This window comes from Nelumbo nucifera, chromosome 2, assembly GCF_055504915.1.
Source record: "Nelumbo nucifera cultivar China Antique chromosome 2, China Antique-T2T, whole genome shotgun sequence".
Taxonomy (NCBI): domain Eukaryota; kingdom Viridiplantae; phylum Streptophyta; class Magnoliopsida; order Proteales; family Nelumbonaceae; genus Nelumbo; species Nelumbo nucifera.
The window spans coordinates 51,487,109-51,511,950 of NC_142650.1; the positions used below are offsets into that span (position 1 = coordinate 51,487,109).

The 24,842-nt window shown below is 36.7% G+C and overlaps 1 protein-coding gene across 2 annotated transcripts; it reads right to left on the bottom strand.

Annotated features, from left to right (window-relative positions):
* Window positions 1-6,925: 6,925 nt before the first annotated feature.
* Window positions 6,926-14,174, bottom strand: LOC104601136 (BEL1-like homeodomain protein 9). 2 transcript variants are annotated; one of them, XM_088898823.1, is made up of 5 exons: window positions 12,873-14,174; window positions 9,249-9,619; window positions 9,006-9,066; window positions 7,602-8,290; window positions 6,926-6,998 (listed from the first exon to the last, which is right to left on the bottom strand). In XM_088898823.1, the coding sequence occupies exons 1-4, from the start codon at window positions 13,836-13,838 to the stop codon at window positions 7,760-7,762; spliced, it is 1,929 nt and encodes a 642-aa protein (XP_088754949.1). In that variant the 5' UTR covers window positions 13,839-14,174; the 3' UTR covers window positions 6,926-6,998; window positions 7,602-7,759. The 2 variants fall into 2 exon arrangements, with proteins under 2 accessions (XP_088754949.1, XP_088754950.1); XM_088898824.1 differs by having other exon boundaries at window positions 6,926-7,026; window positions 12,873-14,156.
* Window positions 14,175-24,842: the final 10,668 nt, after the last annotated feature.

Genomic DNA, 24,842 nt, shown 5'->3' on the forward strand with positions numbered 1-24,842 from the left:
ATAATCCTTCTAACGCATCATGTTTTAAGTGACTGTTTAGGGGGCTGAAGCTTCAATTCGGTTGAATTACTTTGCTTTCAAGAAGCTACTAAAAGAGGCTTTTTCAGTCAAAGAATGGGCTTTAAGAGTTCCTAGCCTTTTCAATTTGAAGGGTTTACATGCAGAGGTGCAAGTTGGTTGATGTAACTCAATCCAGGCCATGGAATCCTTGACCTTAACCCTAATGCAACCCGAGTCCGGATCTCCTGCCCACGATAATCCTGCCCAATTACTGCCACACATGGAGAACATCTCATCCTCTGCAGGGGGAGATGTTTTCAATTCACGGGGAGGGGTAGTGTGTTGTGGGTAGACGTGGGCAGAAGATCCGAACTCATGCAACCCACCCAAAATTTCAGTTTGGCCGAATTTATATCCACTTCATACAAGGGTAGAGGTCAATTCAATTTTAGCACTATTTATATCTATAGTATAAAGAGGAACAAGAGAATGCTTCATACGAGTATCTCTGTTCTCTCCCTTCTCACTCACATGTGTTATATTGTTTTGTTTAAATTACAAAAGTAACCCTTAATGTTCATATTGCCACGTATAGAGCTACTAAATTCTTTTTCATTATTCCCTATTTACAAAGAAATTTATAACTGACAAATGGAGACAATAATAGTCATTTACCATATAATGTGTTTGCCTAGAGAGATTTTATTCCCCTAACTTGAACTATTTTCTTCTACCCAATTTTTCCTCTATTTTTTTTTCTCCTGCCCTCATCAGTTTCTGTAAACTCAAATTGGTAAGCCCCTATATTTCACTTTCTATTTAAACCGTTCCTTAATGGCTGCCTACACACACGCCTTTATAAATGGACCTTTACAAGTTGATATGTTTAGCTCTCTTAAATGTGTAAACTCTCTCAAATAAATAGTTTCTAAGGATTTTTCCAAAGTCAAGCTAATTTTTACGAGCATTTAATTTGTTTTATTTGTAGATTATTTGTTAATCTTATAAACACTTCTCTCCAATTTCTCAATTATGCGCTCCATGCAATAAGGGTTTAATTTTCAACTTTTCATGGTAGAATTAACATTCTTAGATCTTTCCTAACCTAATTTTTGTACATATTCTCAACAGTGTTTAAATCTCAGTATTCCTCTTCCAGCCTTATGGGGAATGGTTGGTACAAGTATATTGAAGTTTAAACACTTTTTTAAATCTAGGTAATGGTTGCCTAGATCCTCTAATACCGATTTAACGACCTACTCACCCTCCAAACCCTCTAAGGCCAGCAAGGAGACCTAGCCTGTCACTTTGTTATGGTTGATATTCATAATATTTTTCTCACTTTTTAAATTTTATCCCACATCCCGAAACCCTCTTATTCTATTGGGCTGAATAGTTTTATTCTTACTACTTTAATTTCTTATTCTCGTATGTATTTTGATTTCACCCGATTCAACTATCATCAAATTCTACATGCTCCCATGCATCATTGCACGGGTTTCTCTCTAGTCATATGTAAAAGCTAATAGGACATAATTATCATGCTTTTGAAAAGTTTTCCATGATTATAAATTGTTGCCATAGATATTATATTATGATATGGGAAAGACATGATATATCAAAAAAAAGCTTGTAACTAATCAATTGATATCATAAAAGTGGTAGCCAATCAAATAGTATTTGTCAATATTCATTGGAGAGGGTTTGATTGGTTGATGCTATTTTGATTTCATCTATTTCTAGCATTATAGATTTACTCCATATATATATACATAGATGGATAGATAGATAAATATGTGCATGCATTTATGGATGCGTAGTTACATTTGCACATATGCATACATGCCACATGTATAGATGCATAAATAAAAATGATTTTATATAATATTTATACACACAAATATGAAATTATGTCAGGTTCAGATTGGCCAAGGCCTCAATCCTAATCCAACCTGAAGTTAAGTTGGTTTTGGGCTAGTTAGCCCAAGTTGTAGCCTTATTTTCGTGTAGTGGCTGTTGGCTTTGTAAAGTGAATTTTATCCAGATTGCCCATAAGCAATGTTTGGTAAAAACCCTAGAAAGCCTAGGGGGTGTTTAGTACTGGGGCCCAAAAAAGAGTAGTATGTTCCAAAATCCAAACCATTGGGCCCCATCATGGTCAATTTGAAATATTGTGTTTTGGAACACAATATTGTGGTTATGTGGTGTGTTCCAAAGCTTTGAGATTTAGAATACGTAAATTATTAAATTATTATCAAAGTATTCTAAATCATTGTTTGATGAGTGTTCCAAGGTGTATTGGGTTATTAGAATACAAGATTTTGGTGTGGTGAAAATATTGTGATATATTCAATTTAGAATGCACTGTAGCTCAACCTAGAAGCACTGTAGTGTAAAAGTAGGGGTGGGCAAGAAAAGCCAAAAAATCAAACCAAACCGATGAGATCGAATTGAAAAGTTTGGTTAATTGGACTAGTCAATTCAATTTCAGTTAACCAATATAGAAAATTGGCGGTTAACCGAACCAACCGGTATACACATATTTCTGTATATTATATATATATATTTATGTATATTATATATTATAAATTAATAAAGTGCATTATATATAAATAATATATAATATATCATTTATTATTTAAAATATAATATTATATATATTTAGTTCTTTATTATATATTTATATATTTATTTATAATATATACCATAAATATAAAAATACTAAAAAATCGAAAAACCAAACTGATCAACTGCTTATCGATCGACTTCAATTTGATTTCAATTACATGTTTTCCAAAAACCGATAATATTGATTTGATTTAAAAAATAGGCCCACAGTTAGATTAACCGAATGGTGAGCACCTCTAAGAAAAAAATGTCATTCTCTGTAGTGCGTTCTGGAATCAAGCGAAATGATCCACAACCACATTACAAAAACACCGCCAGATTAACAACCTTTCAACAAAAAGAAAAAAAAAAAATGGAAAGAAAAGAAAAGATTTTCCGTAAAACTCTTTTAGTGGCTTCTCAAACATGCCCCGAGTTGATGTATACTTGTATAGGTAAAGACCAGTCTCTTGGACAAGTGAGGTTGTAGAAGTGACAAATACATAGTTAAATTGAGAACACAGTTCACTCGTCATTGCACACGTAGCCCGTTTATACACAGAACTCTCTTGCGAGTTGCGAGTTGCGAGGAACAGATCCGGAGTCTCAATAGGCAGGATTTCACTCACTGGGCCCACATGAGATGAAAGCCCAGTAGCCCAAGGCTTTAGCTACCTGGCCACTTAGTTTCAGTCCTAAGACCTCGATGTAGTCCAGGATGGTGCTTGATGGGCCCTTTCGAGACCGTTTCAATTTAATGTCCAGAGACAGACAGGCTCGTACAATGAGTTAATCGTGTAAGGCTGCAAATGGATGGTATCGAGTTGAATATAGCTAATCCAAAATTTTGATCCATCAATATTTGAATTGGACGACACAACTTTTGCGATCGTAGCCTTATCATCCCACTCCCAATTTTCCAATATAGAGTCCAAGCTTTGTTAGGTAGAGAAGTGGGAATGTCCAGTTTTCTAACAAAATCTGTCACTTTGGGTTTGTGCTGGCATCCACAACTCTACCACAGTTTCGGTGGACACACGATTGCAACACATGTGTTTGGATTTGGAGCTTGGTCCATTATAATTAAGGAGAAGGGTTCATATATACCTTTCCTCCACAGTACAGATTCCAGAATCCAAAAATTAATAAAAGCAAATTACATCTTACCACTCTAAATACACAGCCTCTAAATTAGAAAGAATTGATATTTTATCTGCTTTATCTTAGGCAAATCTGTAGGCTGTGTTGGAAATTAAAGACAGCTTATCTTTTGTAATAGTACATAAATGGGCATATGTTTAAAATTACTAACATTTTCATTTTTATGAGATTTGTTAAAACAAATAAATATGATTTAGAGAAAGATTTATAATAATTAATAAGTTTATGAAGTAATGATTTTTCATAAAACATCTTGAGGCCTACACCACGCCTCTTCAAGCCTAACCACCTTTCCTTTCCTTTCGCCTTCAACCTTTTTAAAATCAGGTAAAGAATTCCTCAGTAGCCACAGTCCACAACTCACAAGATACATCCATTGTGCATGGTAGGGCCAGAAAGGACACATTCCTCATTTTAAGGATTTATTTCCTTTTTACACTCAATATTCATAAGGGTATTTTAACTGAAAAAAAAAAGAGATAAAATCCTTGAAATAAAGAATGCCAAATGCCAAATGCCAAATGCCAAGTGCAGCCTAAAGTCCATTCCAGTGACTCAATATACATAAAGGGTTTCTCTCTCACATGTATGGATGTGAGTTTTCATCTATTTCTCTTATTATCTATGTTTGTTGGAGAAGTTCTTATGACAGATTTGGGTGATAATGATTGATCCAGGTCCATGGAGAAGACTTCGGATCTATGGTTTTAGTCATTCTAATCTTTGTTTACTCTCTGATCTTTTTCTCATTTCCAAGGTTTTTAAAATCGATCCGGAGAACGAACCGGTCAGCTGTTCTAACAAAAAAAATTTTAAAAAATAAAAAAAATAAAAACAGTCAAAACAGTTCGAATGTTAACCGCCCAGGTCAGCGGTTTGCTAACCAAAATCTGGTTTTTCCAGTTCGACGATCCGGTCCAATCCGATTTTGAAAACCATGCTCATTTCTGTTGGGCTTTGGTTGAATTTGTGTGTGGTGTGCATTTGAGGTCTGCCGTGGGATTCCATTTGTTTTCCAGTTTTCCCTTTGAACGTGCAAGATGTCGGATTGGGAGTAGCCTAAATACGTTTTCCTTTGGAGTGGATTTGTACTTTCGATTGATTTTGCTACAAAGGGGTTTCTGTATGATTCTCGTTGCTGAACCTGGTGCCACTTTCAACCTGCTTTGGGTTCATTCATTGCTTCTTCACTTTCTGGAAATATTGCCTTTGCTCTGGTGCCTGGCTTTCTGTGCGTCCGATTCATGTATTTTGGGCATTTCATTTGCAACGATGTTACTGTTCCCGGCAATCCTTTTTCCAGCGATCTTCGGTGAAGTTCATGCTCCAATCGTTTCGATTTCTACAACAACATGGACGAGTGTTTTTTTTTTTTACGCCCATGCAATTACAACGCGTTTTGTGGATTTTTTTGGCTTCCTGCCGGGGGTCCATTCCTTGAATGTTTGGAGAGTTATGTGGAATTCGGGCGGGTTGGGCATACAACCACGTTCGCAAGAGGCAATCTTGGGCCTCTCCTACATTCATGTTTACTATATTTTATGTAAGTTTAGCCATGGTACCTATTTTCTCTATTCCCCTTTGTGGATTATGCGTAGTTGATTTGGACCCAAATGGTAAGGAGATACACTCTGTTGGAGGCATTTGATCGGCGTTTCTTGAATTTGCATCATTTGCAGAGGTTTCTCAAGTTGTTTTTCTATTTTTTGTTGTGTTAATTTACTACTTTGTAATCAGCTGAGAATTTATGAATGAACTTGCCTTAGGTGTCAAAAAAAAGGCATATATGGGCTACAAGAAAGGCAGCCTTGGCCATCAAAGGAAGTAGAGAGGGCAAAGTTTTCTTCTCTTTTATGAAATGTGGAGTCCAAACTCCAAACTAAACGTCACATTGCTAGTGCTAACTGCTATAACACGTTCTTCGTTAAACCCGTAAAAGTAAATAAAACCCTTCTAATAAAAGGCACAACTTGGCATCTTCATCATATCCCCCACCCACGGGCGGAGCCAAGTATTTTGGTGGACTGTGGAGACACCTTAGACAAGAAAAGACAACCCTCCTCGTGTGTGGCGACATCCTCTTTTTTCCGTTCACCTCAGAACTTTAGAGAGCCATGCGATAAAAAAGCCTGACGCCACCACCACGAGGATGATCTACACATTCCACACACAATCTAGCTACCCGCCATCTGATAGATGCATGGCCTCAATTGGCAACTTCATACTCGACGAAAGCTGGACTGTCGACAGTCGACCCAGAAAATCCATCTCCCAGGATTCACACAGTAAGCAATAATAGCATGTTAATTTTGACTTTGATTGCAGTGCATCGAACCGGTCCTCCAAGGCTCCAACTCCCAGAATCCGTTTAAGATATATCAGCGAGTTCCGACAGGCTGCTTCTATTTTACTCGAGAATCGATTCAAGGGCCGGGCCAACCGGCTGAGGCTCTCCATAGACCATAGTCAACAAGCAACGTCCAGGCCAACCCCGGAAGCCAGAATATGCAGTTAAAAAGTCTGGTTGGCGTTTGCTTCATCAGCGAGAGCGAGGTAGGATCAAACACACAACCAGATCGATCTATGTTCGATGCAAGTCATTCCACTCTTTTCTTGGATAGAACTAATAATTCCAAGAGGGAACCGAAGCGAGAACACGAATAGCCGAATAACAGAACAAATTAACCAACCATTTCTACCTACACAACACAGCATTATAAGGTACGATACAAGTTCTACGGATAATTGTTCATCTAAAACACTGAAAATCTAGTCAAATGAACCACTGATCCAATGAAAAACGTTCAGCTTCTCGTCCACGAGAAATTCAATTGGTGAAGTTGTGACCAACCTATGAAGGTTACAATACGTACAGAGGGAGGAGATGTGGCAGTTGCCCACGGGCTTGATGATTTTTTGAACATAAATATTATACCAACTTTCTTCAGTAACAAGACTTTTTATTAAATTGCAAATCTCAAGTAATATAAAATTGCCATGCAGTAATACATAGTGTTACAAATACAATACGTCACAAAGGTAACAAATGTTATCCCTTGCCCTCACGAGTCACGCCTCACCCCATGAATTGAATTGTACAAGTTGGCAAGTTGCCTTGAACTTGAATTGAATTGAATCTCGTGCCATCTTCTCCCTTGCGTTTAAAAATATTCTTTTTTCCTCTTTTCCCCCTCCTAACTCCTAAGATGGTTCATTTCCGGCTTTTTTATCTGACCAAGAAAGCAAATGAACATACCCCTGTCAATAATTTAATATGATGAGATACAGACAAGGTACAAAGATCTCTTGTTGTAGCTAGCAGTATAAATAAAATACTAAAAGAAATTGAATAATTGTACTTGAATACATTTAACAACTTCAACGTTTTAAGATCAAACCCTCAAGCTCAAGCATCTAAACAGATATTTTAATGGTGATGACAATTATGGGTTGCCAGGAGACAAAGGTAATCTACCTAATAAAAAGAAGGTTATTTTTTACAAAAGAAAAATATAATTATATAAAGAATAGAAGACGTTGGCCCACTTGAGCCCAGAGATTCTTATTTAATTTTCTTTCTCCCTTGATTGATCATTTATATATGTAAATAAATAACAACAACCACTCAAAATTGCACGAGATATTAATAATATATTTCATTGCACCATGCAAGAGCTGGCGAAGACCAAAATGGACAATGAGGAGGGCCCACAGGACTGCTGATTACTGATTAGTAATGGAAGAATCATCAAGCAAGTAGGTCCTCAGAGAGAGAGAGATGACTTGATTGAGCACTATCTACTAAGAATGCCTGATATGCAATAAATTCGTACCTTGTTGCACCACGAGAAGGCAATCTGCCCCGTGATCCCGTCGTCTGTTTTGGGACCTAGGCCGATTTAAAAACCATACTTCAGTGAGAGTCTGTTAGTAGGTCTCCATTTTAGCCTATATTTCAACAGCGCGAGGCCTCAAAAAATAACAGAGTTCCTCATCCAACAAAGTCACGCAGCAATTGGCCTCCTATGTCCTTTCCAAAATGGCGATTTTGTGCTTCAAAACCACCCATCACAAATCCTTGGTTGCTTGTTTCAAGGCCGAAGCGGTGTGCTATGTTCATTGAAAAAGGTTCTGAAAAGCCTATTCCATTATTCTGTCGGAGGCCCAGTGTTAGAGAAACTCCGCTGTTTACACCCATGGTGTTGACACCGATACCGACCTGGTGATGATTATTCGATGGATTGTGGTATGAGAAGTTTACTGCTTCATCAGTTCCGTTGACTGCTGGGGGAAAATCATTTCTGGTGCGCTTGGAAGGGGGGTCTTGAATCTTCTGACCGGAGCTGTTTTGGGGTTGTTTAGCAGAGGATATCGTATTCCCAGATGGATGATCTACTGGCTTGTCAACATTCCGTCCCTCTGCTTCTGATACCTTTTGAGCTTGTCGTGTTTCAAGCATGTGTATCTCTTCCACCATTGGCTTCCAGAGTCTAACTCGTGCATTGATGAACCAGTTGGAAACCTGCTAAAAACAATCATTCTTAATACACTGCATGCAATACTGTTCTTGAGAACAATACAAACATATTATACAAGCTCCACAAGAAGATAAGAGAGAACCACAGGCCCATATAGTCGATAAAAACTTCATGGAGGAAGCCAACTTAATCGATGATGCCAAGCACAGTGAGTCTATTTTGCATTCACGGAGCAAATTATTAATGGAAAAAAAGTATCCAAAGGTTCATCTACAGTATGGTTAATGGAAAGCGTAGGTTAGCATATTTGACTCCAATATCAGTTCATATAACCCCAAAACCCTCAATTTATATGGTTGCAACCCCACAAGGCCTCTGCTCTCCCCTCTTCTCCCTTCCTGATGGAACGAATTTCTGGATCATTTTTTTTGAATTAAACAAAATTTAATGGATAACGTCACTTAAGAAAGCTTGAATACAAGATGGAGTAAAGGGAATCCATAAAATGAGTGAACACATATGTCCAAACCAAGTTGTCTATCAGACTGGATTGCCACATGATTCAGAAACAAGTGGGAGTCATCTAATTGAAATGTTGGACTACCTTCTGGGCACAAGTGTCTGGATCTATGCAAATTATATTTGTATGCATACATACAAATAGATGGATAGTAAAAGAGAGGGAAGTGAAATGCAAATATTTAGTTGCAATTAGCTCAGTAATACAAGGAATTGACAGATTATAAAGGGATGGCGCACCTGACTCCTTGTTAGACCTGTCTGCCTAGCCAACATTTGTTTGTCCGTATCAGTTGGATATCTGAAATGTAAAAATTTGATTTTCAGTTATGTTACAGGATCAGACCAACATAACTGCATCTCAGAAAGGAAAATAACCAAATTCTAGATCCCTCTTTCTTTGAAAGTACAATCTGCTAACATAAGGCATAATAAATTGAAAGATACATGTTCCACAATAGAAAGGGTTGACAAGTCACTTACGGGTGTAGGAAATGTTCAAATAACCATGCCCTCAGCACAGCTACTGCACGCTCAGGAAGGCCTCTTTGGGGGCGCCAAATATGTTGGTGTTCAACAACACCAGAGTTGAGGACTGGCCTTTGGCAATGAAAGCCTCGTTCCATGGCCCCAAACGCTGGATTTCCATCTTTTTCATAGGACTGCTCTCCAAGAGCTTTGCTCATGAAACGGATTTGGTCGGTAATGGCAATTTTCAAGCATTTGAAATGCTTTGACATGGTTTTGAGAGCAAATGAAGTATATGGAGCTGCATTGCCAAGGCCTGGAACAGATTCAAATGATGCAACAATTGCTTGCATCTGTTGGTAATACTGCTTGTACCTCCTGAACACCTACAGGATGATGAAAGAGAAATAAAATTATGAAAAAGATTTGTGAGGTTGATACTTAGATGAAATCAAAAGTGAAAAAAGATGTTGGTACAATTAATTATATTGATGCAATTTAATGTTTTGGATAAACTAGAAGAGATGAAATCATAATTTGCCATCTGAAAGGCCAAATAACAAAGCATGTTGCAGACCTACAATTGAATACAATTTCAGTGGGCTATTTTCATGGGGGAAATTAATGAACATATCATGCATGCACACCATTGAAGGGGAGGAGGCACAACAACAGATAGGAGATAGCTGCATGCTAAGTCACTGCATAACCATCCCTAGTGGGTAATTTGCAACATTCCCACAGTTAGATATTAACGGGAACGAAAATGCAATGAATAGAACAATTTAGCACAACAAAAAGCACAAGCAACTCAAAATAGCAGAGTTCATCCAAAAAATCTGACCAATACTCCTCATGGAAGTGTCATTCACACCATGAAGGTACTTGACTCCCTCATTTGATTTTTTTTTTTTTTGTGATAAAAATAACATGGTCAGAATTAAAAACAAAATGAAGCTTACTGAATAAGGGCTCTTTTCTCTTTGTCTTAGAATCATCAAAGCCTTATGTAATGTAGTTACATGTAGCCAGAAACTTCAATTTATGGATATGACCAACCTTCAAACCTTAGTGCCCATTAAAGAAAACCTGTTTAGGTGATGTTGGATAGGGCTTCTCCATGACATGGGTAAGGTTCAGTTTGGAAAGAATACAAATACAAATATGTACAGTACAGTGAAAATACATACAAAATAGAAGGTTTTGCACTCTACATATTTGTATTCGTACTCTTTCCAAACTGAGCCTAAGATTCAAAATCATCAATTGATACAAAATTGAGTTGAGTAAGTACATATCAAGACCTAGAATGCTGGCCTAATTTTTATTTGTGGTACTCAGCCTACATTTGGATTCCTTGTTCTTGCCACTGCACTATGAAGATCCCAAAGCTTATTTTCAAAACATATCCAAGAATTCATCCTAGGCCATAGCAGACCTTTAAATATAGAAGCATTCTGAAAAGTTCCATAAAATTACATATGATACATTTTTCAAAGGAATAAATAATACTATAATAGTCTCAATTCAAAATAAAAAAGGACCAGCAAAGACAAAATTCTCAGAATGGATAAACCAAGCCACCTACCCCATAAAACAGAAAGAAAAGAAGCAGAAGAGCCAAAAAACAATTAATCACCAATGGTTCTCTAAAGGTAAGATAAAGCAAACTTTAGGAATATTAAAACCATTGTCTACTTGTGGTTGTAAGATCCAACCATATATCATGTTACCAAAAAACTTGATGAGCTCCACATATATTGTCACTTAATAAATTGAGAAGTTCCATATTACATTTCCCTCACTTAAATTAATTGTCGACGGCAATTATGAAGCAAAATGTCAAAACATTCCTTGGCTTTAATCGAGATGACAGATAAAAGCTGGATCAGGAGATATATATCAAATAAATGACTTGTGTCTCTCCTTCACCAATAGTTGATTCTCTAGTTGATAACTAAGATAATGGTAGTCCTCAGAAATGAGATAAACACCATATTTTTTAAAGACGTTGGAAAGAAGTGATCCACTGAGTCTTTCATGGACAAGATAAGTTCCAATATTTGCATGAACTGACAATCTGACATGTCGATTCTTCATGACTGTTGAATCATCACTATAAATTTCTGTTCTAGATTAAAAATATTAGAAATTTAATGCCAAGGAAATTCTGCTACTTTGCCCCTTGTATGCTATTCTCTTAGTATCTGATATCAAAATAGAAAAGCCAACTCTCCTCTTTGCAGGTCAAAATGACAACACTGGTAACAAGATTAAATATATAGAAATGAAGTCAAGGTCAAGAGGGTAAACCATGCCCACCAGAGATACTTCTTCCATGGGCGAAAAGAGAAGTGTACACTGCCAAAACAATATCATTTGCGGAGACCTACAAATCATCTTCAATTCTAATAATACCAAATCAGTTTCTCATTATGCCTGCCCTCCACCTAATGATATTCCAAATGCAAGACCAATCAATGTTGTAATAAACAAAAGTTGGCCCTTCCTTCCAATTGTTGTAACTAATTTGAAATTATATATATACCCAGAAACATTGGAAAACGTTCAAAAGCAAGCCAACTCTCATTCCAGGTGCAAACCCTTTGTAATATTTGTAAAACCACATCCATCCCTAGCAGCTTAACTCATGATGACCTGCCACTTTGACCCATCAAATTAACCCCCAGTGAATTTTAATTTGATGAAAACCCACATGATTGATTACCACTTATATGATTCCAGTTGATTGGTTACAAGTTTTGCCGCCTACAACAAGGGGACATAAATACAAAAGGAGGAACTATGGAGCTTGCCATGGAACACATCTCAAATTTGTTATTTAATTTGACAAGGCTAACGAAAATGGGTAAATGATAGTACTTTTGGTTAGGGCATATATAATAAAAATAAGAAATCCCATTTGGACCATGGAAAGAAGCTTTACCCTTGTACCATGGTAACTATATCACCGCTCCCGGGGTCCTAGTTGACCACGAGAAGAACCATGGACCATGGAAAGAGCGTCCAACAATTTTGGTATGAACCATGAAAACCCACGAGACTTTCCAGACTTTTTGATGCTTTGGAGCATAAATCTTTTCAAATGGATACCTTGAGCCTGAGCCGCTTTACGCACGTTACAATTCCAAAGTCCAAACTTGGAGATCTAAGGTTTTCATCAGCCTTTATGGCACCAAACTTTGTGCATATATTCCTTTCTATCACCTTTCCCAAAAAGATGAGATTTTGATCCCCATAACCATAATAACCATAGACCTTGCAAACAAGCATCTATGCCACTATGTCCAATTTGTTAAGCTGCAAAACACCACCCACTACTGATTCAAAAGAAGCAATACATATATAGACTTAAAAAATTTCTTTCTTCTTCCTCTTTCCTCTTTTTATTAATAGTTAGATCTTCTATACAGGATTTACTAGTCAAATTAGACACCGTTGATTCTACAGTAACACAATGCAAAATTTGGAAGGACAGAAAAAGAAGAGAGATCAGAGAGGAAAAACATCGCCAATTGGAGAAGCTGAAACCACATATCTCTATAATAATTAAGGCCTAGCTAATACCAAATAACTCAAGGCATCACAAAGAGACGGAGCCAAAAAATAAACTCATACCTCATCGAGCATCGATATTAGTCTTGTCTTCTTCCTGCGATGCTCCCCACGATCTCCGCTACTGAGTGGATCATCAATAATTTCACTTGGGCTGAAGTTTTCCACGGAAGGATCCATCAAAGACGAGTCTCCACAGCTTCTTTCAGCATAAATTCCCCGACCCACACCACAAAGTTCCTCCAAGAGCTGCTGAGCAGGCTTCAAGAACCTCGATCCCTTCAAAATCGAAGCGTAGCCCGTAAACGGGCCGAGAGGGGCTGAACTCCGCAATACATCGTTGGACGTCGAAGCACCACCAACTCCTCGAACTATAAACCCTCCGATACTCTTATCACCGAGCATAGCAGGCTCGTAGCGTGGCAAATTCAATTCTAGAGGAAGATTCTGTGGGCGAGTATGGTGAGAAGATAGAGATAAAGACAAGCCTTGTCCAGTGGTGGTCGAATCAGGGGCCATCGACAAGGTCTCCGGCTTAAAAGCCACCACGTCGCCACCATGAAACGAGTGATCAAAATCTCTCAGGTTCTGTGAGGTATAAAGAAATGAATTGGTGTTGATATCCTGAATGGAACTCGGGTTCAAGGCAAGGGAAGACTGTGGATCCAAATAAGGGTGATGAGACGAAGACGATGAGGAGCAGGCATTGATAAACCCCCCAACGTAGCCTATCAAATTCCCTCCTTCTTCCTTGACAACGCAAGCTGGGTTTTGCTTGCAACCATCCCCAGCTCCACCACCAAGTGGGTTGTCGTTGTGGTGGTGAAACTCAGATGCACCAGCGTTGGCGCACGTTAGCATATCAGATGGAAGAAGAGATGGATCGTAAAGAGGGAGCAGACCTGCGCACCCGTGAAGGGTAGCTGATGCTGTTGCTTCTTCGCAAGTGGGATGGTTCTGAGCGACAACTCTAAGCTTGTCTCTTCTACTCTGCTGCGGGACGTGAAAGGGCTCGAAACCCTCCGCCATGATTGAAGCTTATTGTCTTCGCTTCGAGAAAAATAAAAGGGAAGGGAAGAAAAAAGAGAGAAGGGCCGGGAAGAGACAAAGTAATGGAAATTTGGAAGACTTTCAATGGAGGGGAGAGAGAAGGCCCAGAGCAGAGATGTAGAAGAACAAGAAAAAGGGTGAAAGAGATGGGGCGATAGTGACGATGAAAGGAAAGGTTATCATGATCTTCTGGGCTGCAAAAATGGCAGTCTGGCGCAGGTTAGCATCAGAAAAAACAGTAAGCAGTGGGTCGACGTAGAGTGTGGGATATTGGTTGGTTGTGGGAGTTTTGTGGTTGTTCTGTCACTAACACCAACACATTACAAGCACGCCTTCCCAAGTGATGTGAGAATAGGGTCGGAGGGGGGAGGGGGGAGGGGGGAGGGGGGAGGGGGTGTGGGTGTCTTGTTCTTGCTGCATAGGGCTTCGAGAAACCGGACGACCACCGGCTGTTTCCGGTAATATTTATGTTCACTGACAAAAATTTTGATTTGCTTTTGTTGTCACTGCTCACTCTGCAAAACAGTATAGCTACTACACCTATCAAAAGAGAGAAAATAGAAACAGTTCTCTTTAAGTAAACTTTCAAAGAAATTAATTAATATTTCGTTTATGACGCATCACGCACGTGAGAAGAGGTTGATTGAACTTTGGTTGCCGTTCAGAATACTTATCCGTCATCCCCCCAAGCCCAAAACGGCGCTTTCTCTTTTTCGTTCTACTATCTCACATTCTCACGTTACGAGGTAAAAAATAATTACCACTTTTTTTACTTGTATTATTTTTTTACTCCGAGTGAAAATAGTAAAAATTAAATCGTTATGAATTTGGATCAGTGGACTTGCAGTTTGAACGCGGTCTTTTCTGAACTGACTAAAATGGCCCTCAGAACTCAGAAGTACGTACTCTCCCACAACTCTGACAATACGTTACCAAAACTTCACCTATAATTTAATTTAATTATTTAAGAGTCACGCATTAACAATCTGCTTTTTCCCTTTTGGACAAGGATGATTGAAGGAGATTATAATTAATAAATAAAAGTGGGAATTACTTGGAATTACCTATTAAGTGAGCTTCTTTGGATGCTAATTTCTTGTTAATCTGAGTTTTCGAATTGGGTCTTTTCATGGATTCTCCAATCATCCCTGTGGTGAATACTGAATAGTGATTTTGTATCTCTTTGTAAGTATTAAGGAATTCTACCCACATAGATCCCTCTATAGTCCAGTAGGGAAAAGCATAAACGCTTCAAATCTCTCCCTCAATCACCCACTTAAACCTTCGTATTAAGAGAGGCAGACCCAAAATCAAAATATGAGAGAAAAATGTCAACCGATTGGGTATATGTGGTTGGGGTGTTTAAGAGAAAAAAAAAAAAGAATTATTTCTAAGAAGATTATGTCAAAAAGTTTCCAACAGAAAGTTTAATAGGAGAAACTTTAATCGTCAGCTGAATTACTTTTTAACTATCGTAAGATTAGTCATCAAAAAAGATAGATTAATAAAAGCTAAAGCATAAATTATCTCTTTCTTAAAGCCTTTTATTAACTTAATTAGTAGCAGAAAAAAAGGAAGTTGGTAAAGTTTGACTATAACTGATTAACGATTATATAATAGTTCCTTAATTCATTAGCTTAAATAAAAAAAAAAAGAAGAATAAGTTGAAACATCAAATCAAGGAGTTAAAGTCAGGATTAATAAATTAATTAAGTACCATGAAGCGAATGACTTCGGGTGAGAACATATATAACTAGCTAGGAGCCTAGCAGCAGCAGTAGTGGTAGTAGACGTAGAAATTAAGAAAGATAGGGGCATTTTGGCCAGTTAATTGATTTAAACATGTTTTACCGCTACTTCCCAACAAAACAAAAGGAATTAATTAACCACGAGGGACTTCAATCATATCGACGTGGCTCGTATCTGACACATTAATCAGTTCATTTGACGTCATTATGCTGTCGTACCTCCATCACCTCCGCTCTCTCTTCTCTCTCTCTCTCCCTCAGAGAGCCTGGGTGAGAGAGAGAGAGAGATCTTTTGCTTGAGGGAGCGCCCGAGTTTGCCGTCGCTCGACGAAACGGAGGTTCCAGTTTTCTGAAAACTGGAAAGAAAACTCCGTACGAAACATACAAAGACCGCTCCCCGACTCCCAAAAAAAAAAAAGTATTTTAGTTTTCGGAAAACAGCAAAGAGATATTCTTTTTCACTCACGAGAAAGAAGAAGCTTGAAAGTGAGGACTGTTGGGTGCGTCATCTTTATGCGTGAAAAGATTTCCCACACGGTACTACTCGCTGCCAGTACCACAATCTCTCCATTTCAAAAAATATATATAAAAATATAAATTAAATTATCTTCACAAAATAATAGAACAATAAAAAAGAAGAAAACATTTTTTTTTTTAATTTTCGAAATGCATTAAGGGTTTCTCTATTTTTCTTCCTCCCTTGTTGTTGTTCCTTCCCAATGTGAAGTACTGGTAATAGATTCGTAGTGAGAATCTGTCATTGGAGGGTGAACGAAGCTTATCCTCAGATGTCAAGCGTTGGACTGCAACCTTTTCATGTTCATGGTCCACCCTCAGCTGGATTTTCTCTCTTTGTAAGGACCTTCAGATTGGAATCTTTAATCTTTCTCATCTTGACGTATTCCTAATTTGTATTTCTGCACCTCTTTTGCCTTCACCGGTCAAGTATCTGGTCCGATGGTTTTAACGCTGGGGGAGTACAAATGCCAACTTTGGCTGTTCCCTGGTGGGCCCTACCACGACCTTAATTGGGTGGTATTGGGCCTACATACTTGGGCCTTGGCGTTGGCTTTAGAGGACCGTGGATTGGATGGATTCGGTTGAGCACTTGAGTGGAAGGAATCCACCAACAAATAGAGATTGGAGAATGAAGTGAATCGATTACGGGGCTTTTTAGTAATTTGAATTTGCATTTGCATGGATGAAGATAGGATTCATGAATTGTAAAATGCACATACTATTACATGGATTCATGCATAGAGCTTATAAATAGGTTTTGTCAATTGTCATCAATTTTCACCAAAGATGCCACTGGCCCAACCATAATAATAATAATAATAATAATAATAATAATAATAATGGCGAAGAAAACAAAAAAGTTTGTTGTACCTAATAAAAAAGGGTGGTACTTGCGGTATAAATCCAGACTGGTATTGACCCACTGAGACTGGCAAGTCAATGGTTGAACAGTCTGACCATTTGGGACAAATATTTAACCTGCTCCATAAAATGTGAAAAGAAGATAATGAATAATTGTTTGGCTTGTTTATTTTAGCCCAGACACGGATCAGATGATCGGGTTTGGTCTAGCTCGATTTAGTTGAAGATGTTTGATTTGTCACTTGTTACCCTTCGAGACAAAATTTAACGATTCGAGGAGCTGGGCTACTCACTACTGTTCTTCCCCTTGGATTGGATTAGATTCAACCCAAAGAGGATAGAGCAAAAAAAATTGAGCAAATAATTTATGTAAACTATGCTTAAATATAAAAGTTCAACTATAGTGCATTTGTTAATATTAGTTATACATTAATCAATCATGTTAAAATCTTTTTATTCTTTCTTGGTTTATGTTTTACAATGTTGCACGGTATAGTGAATGTATCATATATTTTGTCTAAATGAGAACAATGAGGTAAATTCCACCAAGAACAGAACTAAGTAAACAAGCACTTGAATAAATACAAATTCATTAACTTTGATCAGAAACTCAACTTCTGTAACAATCAGTGTGATTAAAATTAACTGAATGACAAACTAAATCTAATGAATCAAAACAGACAATGTAAGATCAATTGATGTTGGATCTTTCTAGCATTATTCTATATAGCATGGTTAAAATCAGATTGGACTGGATGGTCGGACCGAAAAAATCGGGAATCAGTCAGGTGATCGGTTCCGTTTTCTTTCAAAATCGTTGATTTGGTCAGCAAACTGTTGAACTGGCCGGTTAACCGTTTGAACGGTTTTGACCGTTTTCTTACTTTTTTATTTTTTTGTTAGAATGGGCCAGTTGTTCGAATCAAACGATATTAAACCGTTCAAACCGATAATCGGACTCCTGACCGAACCCGGTTCGTTTTTAAAAACCATGCTATATAGAACTCTTCATTCATGTAGAGCACCTTTCTCGTTTGAATTCAAATATAATAAATCTTTCTAACATTATTCTATAGAATTAAACTTACCTCTTGCAGGGTTTCTCTTTTCTTTGGCTCTACGCCTCTACATATGCATAAGTTACACATGCTAATTTAAATCATCAAAGATTCCAATCTTCTTGCTTGCTTTGTGGAAGTTTCCTCCCTGAAGGAAAGATAATTCATCTGATAATTAATAACTCATTTATCAGAATTCGGATTAGCTGAACAACCATCAGCGGACTGTAGAACCAAAATGATGAAGTTTCACCTTAGTAATAAATTCATGGGTCCCACTGTGAAAGGTGTGGGCCCATGTATTTTATTATCGGTGTGGAACCTTATCATTGGTTCTATAGCACACTGAACAACCAAAGTGTTAAGCTAAACCTTACTTCATTTATGAGACTTATATCAAGACTAAAAAAGTGTTCCTAAAGCAATTATCATATCAACAAAATTGTATTATTTTTGCTTCCCAAAATAAAATTATACACATTGATGAATACCCCTAAGGTTGTGCTTGGTTTTATAGGAAATAAGAGAGAGAGAAAATTGAAAAAAATTGTTAAAATATATAACGTTTAATAAGAAAGAAATTAGAATAAAAGACTGAAAGAGTGATCAACTGATTAGGAGAGGGGAGGAAGAGAAAGAGAAAGGGAGATTCAGTCAACTGCCAAATCTCTCTCTCTCTCTCTGTCTTTTACACACAAAAAATAAGAAAAGAAGAGGGAAAGAAGTATGAATTGCATAAAATTGACCTAATATTTCTTTCTAATGGTGAATAGGAGATATTATTAGTGAAATGGTTTCAATCCCAACGGTTGAATTGGTGATCCATCAGTACTCAGACATAAAACTAATTATCAACATTTGTGTCGGCTTTTAAAACATTGCATCACATAATCACAGAGTACATGCATCTAGTCGGATACATAGGCTCCTAATTCTAACATGATTTCATATTAGGTAATTCTTTCAAGTATCCATGTGGGATGTTCCTTGGCCCATATGTCAGTCCAATACCTTATCATGCAATAGAAACAATAGGCCCTTTCCTTTTTCTCTCATCAGATGATTTACAAAAACACCATTTATGCCATGTAGTACTAATTCCCTCGGATTTGATATATTTATCAAAAAAAAAAAGTTAGCGGCTTTCTTTTTTCTTATCTTTGTCCAATTTTCCAATTAAAAAAAATGTCTTAATAATAATAATTTGTAGTGAAAATAGGTTTAATTTCTTTTGAAACAACTATTTCTCATTGGCTCAGTGAAAGTCATGAATAAAAGAAAAAAAAAAAGAAAAGAGGCTGATGAAACCAATCCAAAAAGGCACATATCCCGTCTTCAAGCACTAAGAACGTGTATTAACAGTATTTGATGTTCAAAAATAGGATACAAGAGAAGGGTCCCATGGGATTCCTTGTAAATTAAACCGAAAGATCCATTTTTTAAAAAATTAGGAAATAATTTAAACACTCATAATTAATTATGATGAATATGATAGTGAATAAAATAAAATAATCGAATATGACTGATGTAGCGTACCCCATATGGTTGGGATAAGCCTTGGATTGAGTAAGGGGGGCGTAGAAACTTTGTGAGAACATGATTTGTACTAAGAAATTGACAAAAGAAAAAGTTGCATGTTTGTGGTTCCATTTCTCCTTAAACAAATATTAGAAATCATATACTGAATCAGTCAGTGTATAGAAACTCCTGCAAAATGCTGAGAATCAGTGTTCGGTCTATTCCCGATGATGGGAGAAATAAATAATAAATAAGCAGTAGAGAATATGCTTGTCCCAAGGGTCTGCCAATCATACACTATGTATTACCAAGCCCTTTCGATTACCCCGATAATCAGGGGTTCTTCGCCCCTCCAAACTTTTTTATGAAAAACCATTATCATATGATTACATAGTGGAGACTGGGTCAAAAAATGTAATAAATTGGGTGCTTCCCCCCCTCCATCGTGAACTAAAATGTAAAGGGTTATTTTAAAGGTTTCTCTAACTTCTATTCCCTATCTCATTTTCTTGTTTAACTTGACCCCCAAAAGAAAATTCCTGAGTTGATCATATTATAATTGTATTTGATTTAATAGAAAATAAGAGAAATAAAACGTTTTTAACCAATTTTGAGGCTGTAAAATTATTTAAATTATAACCTTCAGGCTGTATAATTCCATAACAACTTTTCCGTTTCCCTACTATTTTCAATGAAACAAAACATAGCCTAGGAACATAATAGAGATAATTTAGCTAAATTGAACTTTCTTCCTTTTTCTATTCCATAATTCCATAATTGTAATATTTCATTACGTGAAAATGTGAAAAGAAAATATCAATCATCTTTAATCACTGAAGGCATATTCACCGAATAGACAATTTTATTCCAACTATTCGTCTATTCCTCCACCTTTTTTCTCAACTTTATGCAAATGGAGTTGTGACTTGTGAGGCTGCATCTCGGGTTGGATTAGTCAGAATTTAACCCAAAAATGTTCAGCTGGGTTAGGATTGCCGACTTGGTCAATTCAATCCAACCTGAATCTGACTTAATTTAATATTTATATGTATAAATATTATATAAACATATATCTATATATATACACACAAACGTATGCATTTATAAATGTATATGCATATATGTATAGAGATGTATATGCTAATAATTTTTATTTTAAATACATTTTTTTAAGAAACAAATTAAAAAGACATTTTTTTTCCAAGTATGATAACTATATTCTTTTTATATGTAATAATAAATGACGTCAACTCTTGAATCTAAATAACAGCAATTGGCAAAAGATATTATTAGAGAAGCTAGGCATGATCCCCTAACCCAAAAACTTAGGATGGGGGACTCAACGGCTGGGATTGTATAAATTGACATCAACCCAAGTACCTAGCCCAGCCTCACTTACACTCCTAATAATTGTAATTTGTAAAATATCCACATTTGTGTCCATACATGGGGAAGGTCTTTGCCGCATAAGTTAGCAGCGTAGACCACCGCCATTCTAATCAACAGCTCCACCACCTTAGGTGACGTGCTGGCACACACATGGAATGTTGGCACTATTATTATTATTATATATATATATATATATATATATATATTTCCATAAATGCATAAATGTATCTATAGTTTTAGAATGGGTTCACTGACCAATCCAAACTTGGCCAATATCAGAGTCTAACCCAAGTGCATCAAATTGCAATGTAAACTGGGCTCGAATGATTAGACTTGACATTGGGCTTGATCTGGACTTGGGCCTTAGGTCCAAATCTTAAGATTGGGCCTAGATAGACCAAAATGGGTTGGGTTAATTCATATATCAAAAAAAAAAACAATTTTGAGAGAATATATCTCTCAAGACTGTCATGGAACAAAAACGGGTCAGGTCAACCTGTATACCCGAAAGTGCAAAAAAATACCAAAAAATTGCAGAAAAATACAGAAAATACCAAAAATTACAAAAAAAGTGAAAAAAAAGAAAACTACAAAAAATGTAGAACTTTTGCAGAAAAAGCATAAAAATGCAAAACAGAACTAGAAAATTGCAGGAAATGCATTAAAACATCAGAAAATTACAGAAATTATGAAAAACATGCATAAAAAAATTGTAGAAAATGCAAAAAAAAAACAGAAAATTAAAAAATGTAGAAAAATACCAAAAAATTGCAAAAATGCAGAAAAATACTAGAAAATCTCTGAAAATGCAAAACAATGCATAAATTTTACAAAAGTACTTTCATAAAAGCACTTTATAAAAGTTCTTTTTGTGTAAAAGTACTTTTATAAACGTGTTTTCATAAAAGTACTTTTGTAAAAGTGCTTTTGTTCTTTCATAAAAGTGTTTTTGTAAAAGTACTTTCATAAAGTGCTTTTGTAAAAGTGCTTTCGTGTAAAGGTACTTCTGTAAAACATCTTTCGTAAAAGTACTTTTCATAAAAATTATTTTATAAAATTGCTTTTGTAAAGTGTTTTTGTGTAAAATTGCATGTGAACAAGAAAATTAATAAAATCTATTTTATTTCACTATTAATCGCAAAATGTAATGTGGCATGGTGGTTGGGATTTGTAACGAAATGTGAATGCACTATGAGACTTGACTTCAAGTTACATTAATTGGTATTTTTTTTTGAGATTTGGCGAGTATAGATAGAGCTTAACTTTGACCCAACCCATCCTGACACTAATGGGTACCCTCAACCCAACCCACCTTGACCCTTTTCCACTGATCTTAATGGGTTACTCGACCCATATTGACCCGCCCATAGAATGGGTGGGTATGGATAGGTTCCAAGGTGGGTGGGTCAAGTGGGTTGGGGTTAAGATTACCGGCCCTAACGAGAAGGGTCAAAGATACGAGTTTTTAAGTGTAACTGAATATGATTGGGTTATGTTATTTTTTATTAGTTGAAGATGTGAGTTCCAAGATGTAGAAAACTTGAAATTTGGTCAAGATGAAGAACTGGATGTTATTTACCTGTAAATTTTGGCAACTTTTGTTCATTTTACTATATATGCTCATAATGTGTTCTTATAAATTATACATGAAAAATCAAGGAGGTTGCCAATCTTTAGATGGAAACAAGTCGATCGAGTCAGAATTACTGGTTTTCCAGCCATGGTTAAGACATTGGCTGCAACTATCTGTAGAATGTTAGAATTAAACGCTTCAAACGTTAATGTCTTAAAAGGTCTTGCAATGACCAGTCTTTGTAATGGTAATTAACCATGCATTCACTGGGTATATTCAAAGTATTCAAAGCCAATATTCTTGAACAATCACCTTGATGGGGAGGTTAGCCCATTTGCTTCACTTTGAAAGGAGCACAAATATAAATATATAGAGTCATGGTTTTAAAAACCGATCCAAAAATGGAATCTCTGTGGCCACCGGTTCTCGGGTCAAATGGTTCAGACGGTTTGATTAGATTAGGGCAAATATTTGTGGTTGTATTTCTTTAATGAGAAAGAGGCTGAGACAGAGGTGGTTATCGGTTGGGAAAGAAAGAAGAAAGAAAGAAAGAAAAGGAAAGAAAGGAAAAGGAAGGAGAGAAGGGAAAATGAAGGAAAGGAAGGAGAGGAGGGAAGGATGATGAGTAGGAGGATTCGATGTTCACCGGTGATGGTGACGTCGACAATAAAAACGAAGCAGCAAGTCAGCACCCATTCTTCTTCTTCTTCTTCTTCTTCTGCTCTGTCTCTCTCTCTTGATCTTTGAATTCTGATATGAGAGTCCCTCTCCATCTTTCAACCTCATTTTTTGTGATTAAATAGTGAACTGCTGTTTGGGTTGAATGGATCAACGGTTTGATTGCCCATGTCAGCAGTTCTTTGACCAAATCAACAATTTCTGGGCCATGATGAACAAGTTAAGGGTAAAATGGAACCGGTTGCTTGAACGGTCTGATCATCCTGGTGAATGACGGTTTGAAAACAAAGTATAGAATGCAAAACCTTATATTTTGTATTATTTTATATGTATTTGTATTGTACATATTTATATTTGTACCCTTTCCAAATTGAGCCTTAGGATGGCTATATAAGGAGCTCTGTCCCCATCCTCATGTTCTCCGTTTCCTTAACAGCTTAAAGAGATTTTCCATCAAGCAAATGAGAGAAACGGGATTGAAGTAACCTCCAACAATCATTGGAGTACAAATAATATCTTGTAGTTATGTTGAAGGTAAGTGAACAACTTCTCTTGCATGCGTTCTGGGTTGAAAGTTAAAAGATAAAGTCCTATCTAGAATGTTTACATAGAGGGGGCATTCTTTTTTTGGATTTTGAGAGGGGGGAAAGTTGGTCAATGGGATTTTGGTTACCATTGACCAAGAATCCCATGTTTGTTTTTCAGATTAATGTGGGGATTGGGGAAAGTTTAATTTCTTGGGAAAGTGATGCCCATCTCCTAGGTGAGGAAAGTTTCAAACACTTAAATGGGACAAAAATGCCCCTTTTAATAATGGATTTTTATGACTAAAATGGTCATTATCTTATTTACCTGATAAATAAAAGAACATGAGTAAATGCATTTACCCGGGTAAGTGTTTCCCAAGAAATACTTACCCAGGTAAGTAACTTACCCAAAAGCGAATGGGGCCAAAGATTTAAGTATTCTTTATGGGACCCTCATGACAATTTCTAAGGAGGACAAATGGTGTATCCTGTATTGTCCAGCCAATGGAATAGTAAGAGATAATTAGCTAAATTAAAAATTTTCACCAACACAAAGGCTGTGTTCATTTTTTGGTAAGTTATTTATCTGGGTAAATGCACTTACCTAGGTAGGTGTTTTCCAAGAAATATTTACCCGGATAATTGCATTTACCCCCATGTTCTTTTATGTCCCATGTAAATAAGACAAATGACCATTTTAGTCATAAAAATCAATGATTAAAAGGGTCATTTTTGTCTCATTGAAGTGTTGACAAATTTCCCCCAGTGGAAAAGTTATTTACCCACCTAGGAGATATATCCAGTAAAATAAATTTTCCTTGGTCCCCATATAAACATAGGTTTCTTGATTAATGAGAATCAAAATCCCATTAACCAACTTTTCTTCCCTCAAAATCAAAAAAAAAAAAAGAAAAAACACCCCAATGTAGAAAAAAAGGTAAACTCCTTGTCCTTGACCGGGCTACCACGTAAAACTTTAAGCCCTTGGGATTATTTTTGGGCCATACATAAAGTGGGATCCAGATGGGCGATGGCTGAATCGTGGTGGTTTGTTCCTCCACTCATCTCAAAAGATCTCACCACTCTTATCAAAACTGGTAAGAGAATTCGGA

Excerpts from the sequence above, each read along its gene's own strand:
- LOC104601136 (XM_088898823.1), bottom strand. The coding sequence starts at position 13,838 with ATGGCGGAGGGTTTCGAGCCCTTTCACGTCCCGCAGCAGAGTAGAAGA. Across the intron at positions 9,620-12,872 it reads TAATATCGATGCTCGATGAG|GTGTTCAGGAGGTACAAGCA; the intron begins GTATGAGTTTAT and ends ATCATCCTGTAG. Across the intron at positions 9,067-9,248 it reads TTTGAACATTTCCTACACCC|ATATCCAACTGATACGGACA; the intron begins GTAAGTGACTTG and ends TTTACATTTCAG.